The following is a 14673-nucleotide window of genomic DNA, read 5'->3' as shown; positions in this document are numbered from 1 at the left end:
CATTATGACAAACTCAATGCTACTTATTTTGATGTTAATAACTTAACGAAAGTTTAGTACATCCACTTTTTGGATCTCCTTTTCATTCTTCAATGTAATATAATAATTTAATTATCTATTTTTAAGTTACTCCTTAAAGATAACTCGATAAAAAATAAATCAAATTATAAATCTTTTAGTAATCTGTGAGTTATCCAATAAATAGACGAACAATGTTATTCATTTAAACATTGAAATTTTCACAACATTAATTCATTGGTAACTAATTTGGTCAATTTTTGGCAAACTTGATCCTTAAAGGGTGAATTATAAAATAGACAGTTTTGACAATCAAGCAACATAGAACAAGAAGATTCGGACAAGAAGATTAGTAGCATCCCCTTTGTTGAAAAATAAATATAATCTAGAGCGGCCAGTTGTTGTCCCTCAGCCATTGTAATCACCTCCAAATTAAGTCCCAACAACATTGTTTTCAACACCTGTCTTGTCTGTAATCTATATAACACCAAAACCTACCAGAAAACCTTGCAATGCCCAAATCGCAAGCAAGGAAAGGATGGAGCATATGATGAACATGAACATGCAGATGAGCTTCCACTGGGGCAAGGAGGCTACAATCTTATTCAAAGGCTGGCCTAATGAAAGCACTGCCATGTACATATTGGCTTTACTTTTGTTGTTTGTGCTAGCCTTTGCTATGGAAACTTTGTCTGCCTGGCCTAATGTCAAACCTAGCATGAACCCAATTGTGGCGGGTCTCGCTCAGGCCTCCGTTTACGCTGTTCGAATTGGGATGGGGTACTTGGTCATGCTCGCAGTCATGTCATTCAACGCCAGAATCTTCATAGTAGCGGTGGCAGGCCACACCTTCGGGTACTTTATAGTCAAGGCCATAACTCTTGCTGTTGCCAAACCAGCTGCTTCCCCACCCTAGTGGAAATTTGATTTTGTTTATACCTACTTGATGATCAGATATAGTTTTACCTTTTGTCAATGAAACAATATTACCTTTAATATTCAAGAAAATAGTTTTGTGTACTTCCAAGTCGTCCATTTATCCGAAAATAGAGCTTTGATTCATCATTTGTAAGGCTAATTAAGCAACAGTAAAGGAGGATCTGTCATGTATTGCAAGGATCTATAAGTTTTCACGTAAGTCTATACTGTACAACATCTTCTCCTCCAAACGATCAATCATGAAAATGTTTTCACAGAGAAAAAAAGTTGAGAGGTACTATTTAAAGATCTAATGGTCGTAGTTGTCTCTACTTGGTTAGAACAGGTCAAGCTTTGACTCACGATGATGCGATAATGATCTATATATTGTGAACTGACCACTAGAACCGAGACAAGTGCATCTACAGTTCTTTGTTCATGGAACCTAGCTAGAAATTCATGCCCAGATCCTTGAATTTATCCATACCCTAATCCGTGATTCAAAACTAATTAACTATAAAATCAGAACAATGTTATATTGTTTATTAAAAGTTTACAAAAACACAGCACTAGCACTGCTGCACTGCACTAGGCGGCAGAATAGTGTTATCGACAAGCTGTATTGTTAAGCTATTAGATTCCCCTGGTCCTGTATTGTTTGGTGGGTCAATTCCTTATTAGTTCCTTCACCATTTATTATATCTCTCATTTTCTTTGTACATTCACTCCACTTTCTAATTACAAATCAATCTTCTTATTTCCTTCTCCAATATAAATTTAATGGACCAATAATGCTCGCTCTCTGCCCAAATATAAGGTTATATTGTCAGGTTGTGAATATGAACGGCATGTAATAAAGAATATATTTTTACGGTTTTGAAAAATTGATGTTCTAAACTGTTGATGACTGAGATTTGAACTCAAATGCACAAAGACAAACACATGTTCTAACTGACCTAACTCACATCTATCTCCGACGGTTGAAAATTGAGAGAGGCGTGTGAAAAGTAAAAATAAGTGTAACACAACCAAAAGAATTTGAGCAATCAGAAGCCCACTCGCCTCTCAAACCTGCTTTCCAGCTCCTCCATTGAGAAATGGACGACATGCCAAATATGGCTCCTCCACCCAAGGGCGACCGGACGAACACAACTTATGGTGCCATGGTGATGAGCAGCAGCCTCACATGGGCAAAGATGTCATCATCCTCTTCCACGACGGGCCCAACAACCACCTCAACATGTATGTCTTGGCTCTCTTCTTCATCTACCTCCTCGCTGTCACCGTCGATATATTGTTCGTTTTGCCCAAACACCGACCAAGCACCAAACCCTACCTATCCCTCCTCGGCCAGACCAGCGTCCACACTTTTCGAAATGGTTTGGCTTACCTGATCATGATCTCTGCCATGTCATTCAATATCGGAATCCTCATGGCCGCCCTGGGGCAGCCATGGCGTAGGTTTCTTCATCGTTAAGGTTCGCGATCATGCCCACCTCCCCGACTAACCCGAACCGAAAATTTGATTTATCTTCTTCTTGTTGGTCAATGCTTGGGTTCGCTTCTATCTTTTTTTTTGGGTTGGTGGGTTTGTATAATGTTATGAGTGCGCTGCTTCTTGTTGTGGTTGCTTTTTTGGCCTAAGATTTGATTTGAGCTCGTTGGGTTGCGTTAGCTAGTCAGCTTGTGGTTCAATTGGACTAATATTTGTATTGCATAAATTTATGTTCAAATGAAGTAATAGTTGAACTAACTTTTGGCAACTTGGTGTATCATGACGACTGTATAAACTGAAGAATACTAACAGTAACAGCAACCGTTCGTGATTGGTGAGGTACACTCCTGGAGCTCAGTCTGTACCTTGATGATTGCTTTTGATGCTGTAAAAACCAAGATCGGTTCATCGTCAACGATTTTTGGAGCTCTTCAGAAGAACAAAATCATGAAAGATGCTAATCTCCACTGTTTGATAGTATAGAAAGAAGAATGATTTAACGTTGTATCTGGACTCTTCTATTCACTCTATCGTCGACAATTGTATACACCTGACTCTTCCTCTAGAACCCGTCTCTAATTATTTGAGACGTTGATTACAAAATCGTACATCCTGGCCGCCCAAGAGCTGCAAGTAGTCGTTTAGGCCACAAAAAAGACAACCAGGACGATCTAGGTACATCCTCTGCAGTTTCATGAGATTCGTCTGAATTATCTCCGTCGGAATCCTCCCTATCATCATTCTTGGGGTTCTCAACTGCAGGCTGATCTCCATCTTCAGTTCCAGCCTCTGCAATTTCCCCTGGCTTCTTGTCAAATAGCCCCTTGAATTGTTTCCGCACCTTCTTCTCAACTTCCTGATTATTAATGGCGAGACAAAGACAATCGCATAAATAATTTTTACTCCACCTCTCAAATCATAACCAAATTGTTGCTGATCAACTCACCTGTTCTTTCTGCTTAACTTTTTGAAGAGCAGCTGTAGCATCAGCTTCAGTTGACTTGTCTAGTTTAATCATCTAAAAGCATCGGAAGAGATTCGAAAATGAATAACAAGAATTTAATTATCAAAAATATCACTGAATTATTTATAAGCGTTACCTTGTTGAAGTCACTCTTTGCTTCCTCGAAATCTCCAAGAGTCATGTAGGCCATACCTCGACGGTAAAGAGCCTTGACGTGTCCAGGGTTTGCTTCTAAAACCTAGAAGTTCCATCGGGGGAACACATTACAAACCAAAGTGAAAGAATCAACTTCAGACTACATTACCAATTATCCAGACCCCTTATCTTTTAATATGTAAGTATCAATACATACCTTGTTGCATGTCTCGATGGATTTTCTGCATTCTCCCATCTTCAGGAAGCATGCGGCGACATTCAGATGTAACAGATTCTTAAACATCCAAACAAAAAAAGAACAATTTATCAGTCCTCGACATATAGTTACCAAACATACAGGTTGTGCAACTGGACTTCAGAGAATGTGAAGCAAAGATGTTCAGTATTACAAGACTCGAGAATAAAACAATTACAGCTTACTAATCCCATCTAGGTAAAATTTAAATAGAGAATAAGACACCCAAAGGAGAAATACAAGAAGCAAGTGGTTACCCTTGTATTGGCAAATATTTTCCCCTCTTCATCATCTTGTGGATTAACATGATTAAATTCCCGAAGCACCTGTATAGAAGCCATCCAACAGATATGATCATATGACAATAAGGTCACAATGGACACATTTTTTTCATGGCTTAGAGCAGACAGTAGAGATTATGATTTCACAGGATGTAGTATTATCATCCATTCATAAAAGTGAAATAAACTCAGTTATACTGAAACATGGAACTGAGAACGGCAGTTAGGTTCCAGAAATACGACTCTCAAATCACAAGATAAACTGTGGCTGAACAGTGAACACAAATCGGTTTTGTAACAAGCAGCAGTTTACTTGCAACAACAACAACAACAAAGCCTTTTCCCACTAAGTGGGGTCTGCTATATGAATCCTAGAACGCCATTGCGCTCGGTTTTGTGTCATGTCCTCCGTTAGATCCAAGTACTCAAGTCTTTTCTTAGGGTCTCTTCCAAAGTTTTCCTAGGTCTTCCTCTACCCCTTCCGCCCTGAACCTCTGTCCCGTAGTCACATTTTCGAACCGGAGCGTCAGTAGACCTTCTTTGCACATGTCCAAACCACCGGAACCGATTTTCTCTCATATTTCCTTCAATTTTGGCTACTCCTACTTTACCTCGGATATCCTCATTCCCAATCTTATCCTTTCTCGTGTGCCCATACATCCCACGAAGCATCCTCATCTCCGCTACACCCATTTTGTGTACGTGTTGATGCTTCACCGCCCAACATTCTGTGCCATACAACATCGCTGGCCTTATTGCCGTCCTATAAAATTTTCCCTTGAGCTTCAGTGGCCTACGACAGTCACACAACACGCCGGATGCACTCTTACACTTCATCCATCCAGCTTGTATTCTATGGTTGAGATCTCTATCTAATTCTCCGTTCTCTTGCAAGATAGATCCTAGGTAGCGAAAACGGTCACTTTTTGTGATCTTCGCTAAATTGCTCCGGTCATTAGTGTGGATAAGTATATAAATGGATAGAGATAGGAAAGCAAACACAAAATGTACGTGGTTCACCCAGATTGGCTACGTCCACGGAATAGAGGAGTTCTCATTAATTGTGAAGGGTTTACACAAGTACATAGGTTCAAGCTCTCCTTTAGTGAGTACAAGTGAATGATTTAGTACAAATGACATTAGGAAATATTGTGGGAGAATGATCTCGTAACCACGAAACTTCTAAGTACCGGAGTGTGGTATCGTCTTGACTTTCCTTATCTGTCTCATAGGTAGATGTGACATCTTCTCTGGAAGTACTCTTCCTCCATCCAGGGGTGGTATCTGTAACTGGTGGAGATGCACAAGGTAATGTATCAATTTCACTTGAAGCTTACTTGAAGTTTCAGGCTTGGTCAAGCGCGATACAAACCATGTAGTAGGAGTCCCCCAAGTCGCCGGGCTAGGGGATCTGCTGAAAGAGGTGACAGACAAGGTAAGCAATCAGAGCTCCGGCTGATTGTTCACATTCTCCCTATCTTGCAGGCAGCATGAAGGATAAAGAGAAGAAAAATGAGAAGAGATGATATGGGATACTTTTGCTTTTGAAGAAGTAACTTTCCACAGGCTTATTCTTGAACCGGGCTGGAGGGTTTTCTGGTTTCCTCCAGAGTATAAGGCCGACTGAAGAATTTGAGGGTCAAAACAAGTCCATCAAATCTAGAGTACGTTCGACCCCGCTGATATGGGATACTTTTGCTTTTGACAGAGTAGTGGATGTATCGGCACGTGTGCTGTTACGCTTGTCTCCACATGCTTCCTTGTATCCTTCTCACTTGCTCTATCTGTTCCTCAGGCAGATGCGGTATCTTCCCTGGAAGCATAAGATGTTGAAAATGAGTACTCGAGAGCAATGCCAGGTAAGTAATCAAGTAAGGGGTTCCAGGCAGTCAGTTCCTGGCTGGAAGCTTGATTCCAAGTGCTGACTGATTGCTCTCTTTCTCCTTGTCTTGCAGGTAAGAACAAGGCCAAAGGAAAAGACAGGGAAAAAGCATGATATGGGATACTCTTGCTTTTAACCCTGATGATATGAGATATTCTTGCTCTAGTATAGCTTGTTTACAGAGGTATTATCGGGGGGAAAGAAAGCTGAATATTTCGAAAGGCTTCGTTGGGAGTGCCCTCTCAGATAAGAGAAAGGGTTAAGCATTTTTGCAGGTCTGCCTGTCCGTTAGGGATGGAGGTCGACATATATAGGAGTCTCCCTAACATCAAGTAATAATGCTATTCCTTTACCCTGCTTGGTCATAGCACGGTAGTGGGAGCTGCCAGCTTCACATGTTTTAACTCTGTCAGAGCACTTTGAAAAAGTGGTCTGTGGTATCTGGAAAGCTGATGTTGCGTGTGAAGATTACAGACAAGCTTTATCCAAGGAGGTCCAGCTCTTGAAGTTGGGAAAGTGGTGCCTCTTCGGTTTTCGAACAAGCAATCCTGTCGGGGATCTGGCTCTCGAGATTCGGAGAACGATGCCTCTTCGATTTTTGAGAAAGCAATCCTGCTGGGGGTCTGGCTCTCGAGATTCGGAGAGCGGTGTCTCTTCGATTTTTGAGAAAGTAATCATGTTGGGAGTCTGGCTCTCGAGATTCGGAGGGCGGTGCCTCTTCGATTTTGGAGCAAGCAATCTTGTTGGGAGTGTTTTCTCGAATGTGAGTAAAGGTTGGGCATGTTTGCTAGTCTACCTTGCCACGAAGCACAGAGGTTGACACACAGGGACTTTCCAATTATCCAGCAGTGGTACTGTTCCTTTACCCTCTCTTCGATTTTTGAGAAAGTAATCATGTTGGGAGTCTTGCTCTCGAGATTCGGAGGGCGGTGCCTTTTCGATTTTGGAGCAAGCAATCTTGTTGGGAGTGTTTTCTCGAATGTGAGTAAAGGTTGGGCATGTTTGCTAGTCTACGTTGCCACGAAGCACAAAGGTTGACACACAGGGACTTTCCAATTATCCAGTAGTGGTACTGTTCCTTTACCCTCTCTTCGATTTTTTAGAAAGTAATCATGTTGGGAGTCTGGCTCTCGAGATTCGGAGGGCGGTGCCTCTTCGATTTTGGAGCAAGCAATCCTGTTGGGAGTGTTTTCTCGAATGTGAGTAAAGGTTGGGCATGTTTGCTAGTCTACCTTGCCACGAAGCACAGAGGTTGACACACCGGGACTTTCCAATTATCCAGCAGTGGTGCTGTTCTTTTACCCTTGTGGGTAATAATATGGTAGCTAGACCTTCAAAATTTATGTGTCTAAACTTTGTTAGTGTTGTTTCTTTGCAATTCTTTTACCCTTCTTGGTCAGAGCGATGTAGCGGGAGCTGCAAGCTTCACGTGTCTCAACTTTGTCAGAGAACTTTGGCAAAGTTATCTGTGGTACCCATGAGTTACTGTTGCGTGTGGGAAGTGGGTGATTGAACAGTACGATTCATGTGCTTTCTACTTCGCCAGAAATCTTCGACAGAATGCCCATAATTTCCGCAAAGCTGAGTGTGCGTGTGACAGGTGCTGACAAGGCTGGAAAAGTAGGTGCCTCTTCGATTTCTGAGATCGGCCCTCGTGGTCTCTGAGCAGCCCAGCTTTTGAGAAAGCAAGCCTCTTCGATTTCTGAGATCGACCTTCGTGGTCTTTGAGCAGCCCAGCTTTTGAGAAAGCAAACGCCTTATCGATTTCTGAGATCGACCCTCGTGGTCTCTGAGCAGCCCAGCTTTTGAGAAAGCAAACGCCTCTTCGATTTCTGAGCAGGCGCTTCTTCGATTTCTGAAGCTTCGTCGAGTGCAGATTTTTATAGGGGCTGACATTAAGTTCCAAAGCACACTTGAATATCCACCAGTAGAAGCTCCATTCTTGCACTTCTAAGATCTTGATTTGTCCGACCTCTTCTCTCTTCAACACCTTTGAAAATGTCTGGCCCCTCCGACCGTCGTTTTGACTTGAACCTTGTTGAAGAGGCAGCCCCGCCTTCTCCAGACAACATATGGCGCCCATCCTTCGTCTCCCCTACTGGTCCTCTTACCGTTGGGGATTCCGTGATGAAGAATGATATGACCGTTGCGGTAGTGGCCAGGAACCTTCTCACTCCCAAAGATAACAGACTACTTTCCAAACGGTCTGATGAGTTGGCTGTTAAGGATTCTCTGGCTCTCAGTGTTCAGTGTGCAGGTTCTGTGTCTAATATGGCCCAACGCCTATTTGCTCGAACCCGCCAAGTTGAATCATTGGCGGCTGAAGTGATGAGTCTCAAACAGGAGATTAGAGGGCTCAAGCATGAGAATAAACTGTTGCACCGGCTCGCACATGACTATGCTACAAACATGAAGAGGAAGCTTGACCAGATGAAGGAATCTGATGGTCAGGTTTTACTTGATCATCAGAGATTTGTGGGTTTGTTCCAAAGGCATTTATTGCCTTCGTCTTCTGGGGCTGTACCGCGTAATGAAGCTCAAAATGATCAACCTCTGATGCCTCCTCCTTCTAGGGTTTTGTCCAGTACTGAGGCTCCGAATGATCCCCCTCCGGTGCCTTCTCTTTCTGGGGCTCTACCGACTGCTGAGACTTCTCCTAAGCCACCTTTGTGAAGGCTCCCTCTTGTTTGTTTATTTTGACTCAAGTATATGTACATATTTGTAACTTATCGGGGATATCAATAAATAAGCTTTCCTTCATTTCAACGTATAGTGTTAAATACACCAAAGCCTTCTTCGCTAAGTTCTTTGAATTTTCTTTTGTTGAAGCTTGTATGTTGAAGCTTTGTGAGTGGAGCATGTAGGTTGAGGTAGTGTTCCCTTAATTTCCCAAGTGAGGAAAACTTCTCGGTTGGAGACTTGGAAAATCCAAGTCACTGAATGGGATCGGCTATATGAATCTTAGAACGCCATTGTGTTCTGTCCTTTGTCATGTCCTCCGTTAGATCCAAGTACTCTAAGTCTTTTCTTAGGGTCTCTTCCAAAGTTTTCCTAGGTCTTCCTCTACCCCTTCGGCCCTGAACCTCTGTCCCATAGTCGCATCTTCTAATCGGAGCGTCAGTAAGCCTTCTTTGCACATGTCCAAACCACCGTAACCGATTTTCTCTCATCTTTCCTTCAATTTCGGCTACTCCTACTTTACCCCGGATATCCTCATTCCTAAGCTTATCCTTTCTCGTGTGCCCACACATCCAACGAAGCATCCTCATCTCCACTACACCCATTTTGTGTACGTGTTGATGCTTCACCGCCCAACATTCTGTGCCATACAGCATCGCCGGCCTTATTGCCGTCCTATAAAATTTTCCCTTGAGCTTCAGTGGCATACGGCGGTCACACAACACGCCGGATGCACTCTTCCACAGCAGTTTACTTGCAATACAATTTAATTAATAAACAACCGCAGTAAGAGAACATGCTTCATCATGAAGATAGGAAAGGCCTACACCTACAAAATACTCATAATCTAAAGGTAAAGCATGCATGGAAGGGCACAGTACCTTGTCATACTTTGCCTTAGCAAGTTCAAATTTTCCTTCTTTGAATAGCCTGTTCCCCTGAGACGAATATAGAATCATAGTTTCAATTCCCATGATTTAAAGTTCAAATACCCTACTATTAAAATGTTATATATTGATAAAAATCAAACTTTATACCACTGAAACAACTTGAATATTCAGAAGATGAGCATGAAAGCACGAAAATGTGCACACACAAAACTTTGATGCAATCAGATTATGTGTTAATACATCAGTAGCTGTTGATAGTTTGATACCACAACCACTAGAAGTTAATAATACATACCGTGTTTCTAATCTTCTCTGCTTCATCCATTATGCTTTGAAAATTTAAACCAGTCCAATCCTGCAATGAGTTTGAGAATAAGGTTTAATCACATGGCTAGCATACAGCTTGACAGTAGGAACCTAGAGAAGAAGAAAAAACCTCAAACACATAGTTCAGATAAATGTCCAGCTAACAAAAAGCATATAAGCATGTGTATAAATTGTTTATAAAAGCATGGGTATAAATAGTTTAGTCGTAACTCACATCAAAACATAAAGCATTTAGAGTGCGCATAATTACGTTTACCTCCATCAAGGACTATTAGACGTAATCATTAAGACAAAGTACACAACCACTTTGAAGTTACTTTAAGCTGAAAGCTAATTCTCGAAGGTTAAAATTTCATCTCATATTGAAGTAATGCTTCACAGAAAGTTAACACTAACATGAACAATTAAAATGATAACCCAGAAATATTCAACAATTAACCCAAACAAATTACAAACAATATAAAAAACAATTATTTTATTTTATTTTTATATGAAAAATAAACAAACAAATAAATAAAACTTCAAAGAAAGGAAAACATAAGATTACCTTTGGCATCTCAAACCCAAGAAGTTCAATTTCCCATTGAATATGAGCACCTTCAGGAACATTAGCAGGCCTATGATATGGAGAGAACAGCAGTGTTACACTTGAACTTGGAAAACTATAGAAACACTGGCAGGAGACTTCCATTTGTGCGTCTGGGTGTTATATTTTAGGATACTGTTTATTACCAATTACGATAGAAATCACAAATAGTAAGCAAATATTCTCAAAATAACCTAGGAAATTTGTCGTATGCATAATCAGGAGGGCATGTGACGAGAGCTCTCTCTTCAGGCAGCATCAAACGAACACACATTTCAAATCCCTCGGGCACCTATCATACAACATAAACCTTTCACTGCATTGAATTTCTAATTAACCACCATTCACATAGAACAAGGTAAACACCAAGCTCCAATTGCATCAAGCAAATCGGACTGACCTTAGAATATGACCTCAGACACACACACACATGTATTGCACAAACTGAAAAAATGAAGACTTCAAGCCAAACATTCTTCTTAAAGCTTATGGACAACTCACAAGGCCTTCTCCAGAACAAAACTCCAAAGGTTGACCATCGTTATCAACTCTTGTATCATAGAAGATTGTCTTTTCCTCATTAAGAAGCATACCCTTATAATGGACACGTAGTAGGCTGTCATGAAGAGGGCAATCCATAGGAAACTCACCTAATTATTCAAGAAATATAATAGAAACATTATGCTTCATGCATATAACATATGCCGATAAAAGATCCGTGAAAAGACCATAAAAACCACCATTTGAAAGGGACCAGAGTCAATGACTCAATTGGGAAAATCTGACATGAAAAAAAATTGGAAAATCATGTAGCACACCCCGATCTATGTTTCTAAGAAACCCTAAATTCTCTGGAAACATAAAATTCTTGAACCACACCTTTTCCATCATGAATACGACGTTTTATCAGGCGCCCATCACCAAGCATGTCACGCACCTGAAAATACAGAACCATAAAGCTAGATCAGAACTTGAGTACCCCATAAAGGCATATCCTTGCCAACTTTGCTATACAAATTATTACAAAACGAGAAAACAAAGATACATGGAGAGGGAACTTGAGTTATGATAAAGATGAACTTTGCACACCTGAATAAAGTGGGCAAGCTCCACTTCAAAATGAACTTCCTCAACACCTTCTACCACAGGAAGGAAAGGAGATGGAGTTAAGTACTGCTTGGTCACATATATTATTGCCTTCTCTTTCCGTGTCATTGTACCAATTCCCATCTCAAGACCCTTAGGTACCTAGTTTATATTCAAAGACATTGCGGTGAATAAGACATAATACGTTAAAGTAATATCAAAATTGACTGTTTCCCCACTCAACATAAACACTTTTGTGGCCTGATTACTTCTAGTCTTAATTTATTTTACTTCTAGACTTAATGTATTCTTTAGTGTATGAAAGAACAAAATTAGCACCAAAAATGCGATTTAAATCCAGCATATAAGTAACAGCTAAGAGCGATGTCACCTGAAACAAAACAAATGAACAAACCAACACAAACAAAGAAGGTAATGAGAAATCAGTTACCAACCTCTGACTTTCCAAAATTAAAGAAAAATGGCTCTCCTTGAGTACATGAAACAAGCACTTTTCCATCACCTGTCTTTGCTGAAATCCTGAAAACAACCATATACCTCCCTTAGAAAGTTTCCACACATTCATACTTAATTTCATTACAGCAATAGAATACTTATTGGGAAGGGGAAAATTGGTCTTTACCAGGCTTTTACTTCATAAGGTTCCCTTGGCGATTCCCAACCCTGACCTTCAGTTATTACCTGCCAATTTTAATGGGCAATCTATTATGAAAAATGACTCAAGTTTGGAGGAAGGTAAAGAAAAATTTGTCCCTACACAGATTATTGTGATTGACACTATTAATCATAATTGAATAAATATTCTGACAGCGTTTCTGAGTTTAACAGAATGCTCCTAAGTCAAGCGAATGTGCAATAATTTATTATTTCCCGTACCTTCTTTACCACTCCCAAGTCATCACTAACGACCTGAAAATTAGCCAAAATGAAATAAATAAGATCAGAACCAATTTGAGGTCAGGAAGAGGATGAGTACTGTAGTTGATCACCATAATCAATTGTACTTCAAGGATTTTCAACCATAAAATTTATGTTTTGAAATTCTCGCCTTGGCTTTAAAGAAATCGATCATCTCAATTTCAAAATGAAGTTCATCATCCTTGGGAAAGCCGCTGGGTGCTGAAACAGGGCAATCTTCCTCACCATAGTGCACTTGAGGTTTCATTTTGAACTGATACAAGGAAAAATACAGTCTTTAAAGCATATGAGCCAAAGGCACACATTCATAGGCAAAAATAAAGCTTACTTAACCAAGAAGATATTACCATCGCAACTTCACCCTTCAGCATTGTTGGAATTCCTTCGAGTAATCCCACTATGATCTTGCTCTTTCCCAAAACATGTCGTATAGGAGTGCCCTTGCCTGTTAATAAGAGTTTAATCAATTCAACAAACATAACAGAGCATTTTAACATGGAAATTCATTTTACTCAAAAGCGAAATAAAATTAGGTTTCGACAACTTTAGAAAATCATAGAATTACCACAACACAAAAACTAATTTAGGGGGAAAACATATAAGAAGTGTTATTTAGAAAGTCCACTAGTCTCTATACATATTAAAATCTAGTTAGTAACATAAGGACTTGCCTCCATATTCCGATCGGGACGATTCAACAATGACTCCGTCCAATGTTCTAACAGTGGAATGATATACAACCTGCAAAATGCACAATGCAATTTAGCTTTCGCCATTTCCTTCCGTAACGTTATCCACCAAAACTGTTAATTTGACACAGTTCAATTGCAGTAATGGCTTATCAAAATGCAACACAAGCTCTAACCTGATAACCATCTGAAGGTGTCGAATCGCCTCCACCGGGCCTCATCACCGCTTTCATCAAGGCTCCGGCCGCTATCTTCTTCCTCCTATCGTCACAAATCAAACAAAATCAATCAAATTCAAATACAGCATTTCACTGATAATTTCCACACAAAAAAACCAAAATAATTGAAAACAAAATACCGCTTCTCATCTTCGGAAGGCTCCTTCGCCTTCTGCGGCGGCGCGACTACCTGCTCGACACCTTCTTCAACAGCCATCGCCGATCAACGTCAAAACCCTAGCCCTACATGAAGAAACAAACTTCCTCTCAGCTCAACCAGCAAGAGCGGGGATTCCGTACACTCAATTACCTTCGTTATTTCACTCGGCTTACCCGAAATTCGGACGATCGAGGACGATTCCAGACCGAGTTGACTCACGAGTCGTGATTTTCAAAGCTTCCAGTTCAGCAGCCTCGGTTGATAATTTTTACAGCTTTCCAGTCCCACTTCTAAACAAATAATCGAACTACTCGAATGGAAGACGACGAAGAGCGACTTTTTACCGGCGGTAACCGGTACCTGGATTTACCATTTACCGAGCGGTTGCTGGGTCCTAGAGACGATACGGTGGTGACTCGCACTGAGGATTGAGTCCGGAATGTGTTTGGCGCCACATGAGCAGCCTAGGCCGGCGGCTTGTAAGCTTAGTTATATATTCGACATGTGGCAGAGTGATATGTGGTTACATGTGATAAATTGTTGTTCACCTAATCATCCACCAAAAAATAAAATGTTGTTTACCTAATTAAGGAACCCAATAATTCATTTTCTGATGTGACATATGTTCTTATAAATATATGATTGTGTAAATCCTATGTCGAGATAAAGTAGGAATCATTTGGGATCTAAAATATATTTTCTAATATACTTTGTATTACTTGGAGAGCAAGTTTCTCTCATCCTTATTACTGTAAATAAAGGCATAAGGACTGGGGAATTAACACACAATTCCTCAAGTTTATTCTCCAATCTCTCTCTCTTCCCTTTGCCGCACCTCTCTACTAAATATAGGCCACAACACGTTATTAGCACACTCTTCACGCTGTGCTAAAGAGAATTTATTCATCTTCAATCAGAAGAGCATTACGTTACAATTATTTTTAATTGATTCAATTTTGATTTTATTGAATTCATATACTTTTACTGATTCACTTTATTTTTCTTCTTATGTTGAATGTTATACAAGCTTGAAGATGAAAGCCAAAATTGAAAGAAAAAAAAAATCTACATCAAACAAGTTCACCAATATCATCACGTAGTCAGGTTCTTCCAAAACAACGGTTTTTATCTCGATATTTTTGCAGCCCTG

At 40.3% G+C, this 14673-nt stretch overlaps 2 protein-coding genes across 2 annotated transcripts; one reads left to right on the top strand and one right to left on the bottom strand.

Moving 5' to 3' along the window:
* The first annotated feature begins 556 nt into the window (after positions 1-556).
* On the top strand, positions 557-934 carry LOC103433535 (copper transporter 2-like). Its single transcript, XM_008371799.4, has one exon. It carries the CDS (start codon positions 557-559, stop codon positions 932-934), a length of 378 nt encoding a protein of 125 aa, XP_008370021.1.
* Positions 935-2879: 1945 nt separating this feature from the next.
* On the bottom strand, positions 2880-14084 carry LOC103419390 (peptidyl-prolyl cis-trans isomerase PASTICCINO1). The gene is made up of 21 exons (XM_029101225.2): positions 13697-14084; positions 13504-13606; positions 13322-13406; positions 13128-13197; positions 12804-12901; positions 12587-12709; positions 12415-12447; positions 12161-12219; positions 11973-12057; positions 11521-11679; positions 11311-11368; positions 10933-11081; positions 10626-10723; positions 10393-10462; positions 9814-9873; positions 9510-9566; positions 4044-4112; positions 3748-3825; positions 3532-3633; positions 3378-3449; positions 2880-3287 (listed from the first exon to the last, which is right to left on the bottom strand). The coding sequence occupies exons 2-21, from the start codon at positions 13578-13580 to the stop codon at positions 3027-3029; spliced, it is 1863 nt and encodes a 620-aa protein (XP_028957058.1). The 5' UTR covers positions 13581-13606; positions 13697-14084; the 3' UTR covers positions 2880-3026.
* Between the last annotated feature and the right edge of the window lie 589 nt (positions 14085-14673).

The sequence above is a fragment of the Malus domestica genome, chromosome 04 (genome assembly GCF_042453785.1).
Source record: "Malus domestica chromosome 04, GDT2T_hap1".
NCBI lineage: Eukaryota > Viridiplantae > Streptophyta > Magnoliopsida > Rosales > Rosaceae > Malus > Malus domestica.
The sequence above is the reverse complement of the archived record's forward strand: the minus strand, read 5'-3'. Positions and strand labels throughout refer to the sequence as shown.

Bases quoted from the DNA above. Each gene is read 5' to 3' on its own strand.
- LOC103433535 (XM_008371799.4), top strand. From the start codon at position 557: ATGGAGCATATGATGAACATGAACATGCAGATGAGCTTCCACTGGGGC.
- LOC103419390 (XM_029101225.2), bottom strand. From the start codon at position 13,580: ATGGCTGTTGAAGAAGGTGTCGAGCAGGTAGTCGCGCCGCCGCAGAAG. The intron at 12,902-13,127 runs GCAAGTCCTTAT...TCTTATTAACAG, and splicing joins GTCCCGATCGGAATATGGAG to GCAAGGGCACTCCTATACGA. The intron at 3,826-4,043 runs GTAACCACTTGC...TGGATGTTTAAG, and splicing joins AAATATTTGCCAATACAAGG to AATCTGTTACATCTGAATGT.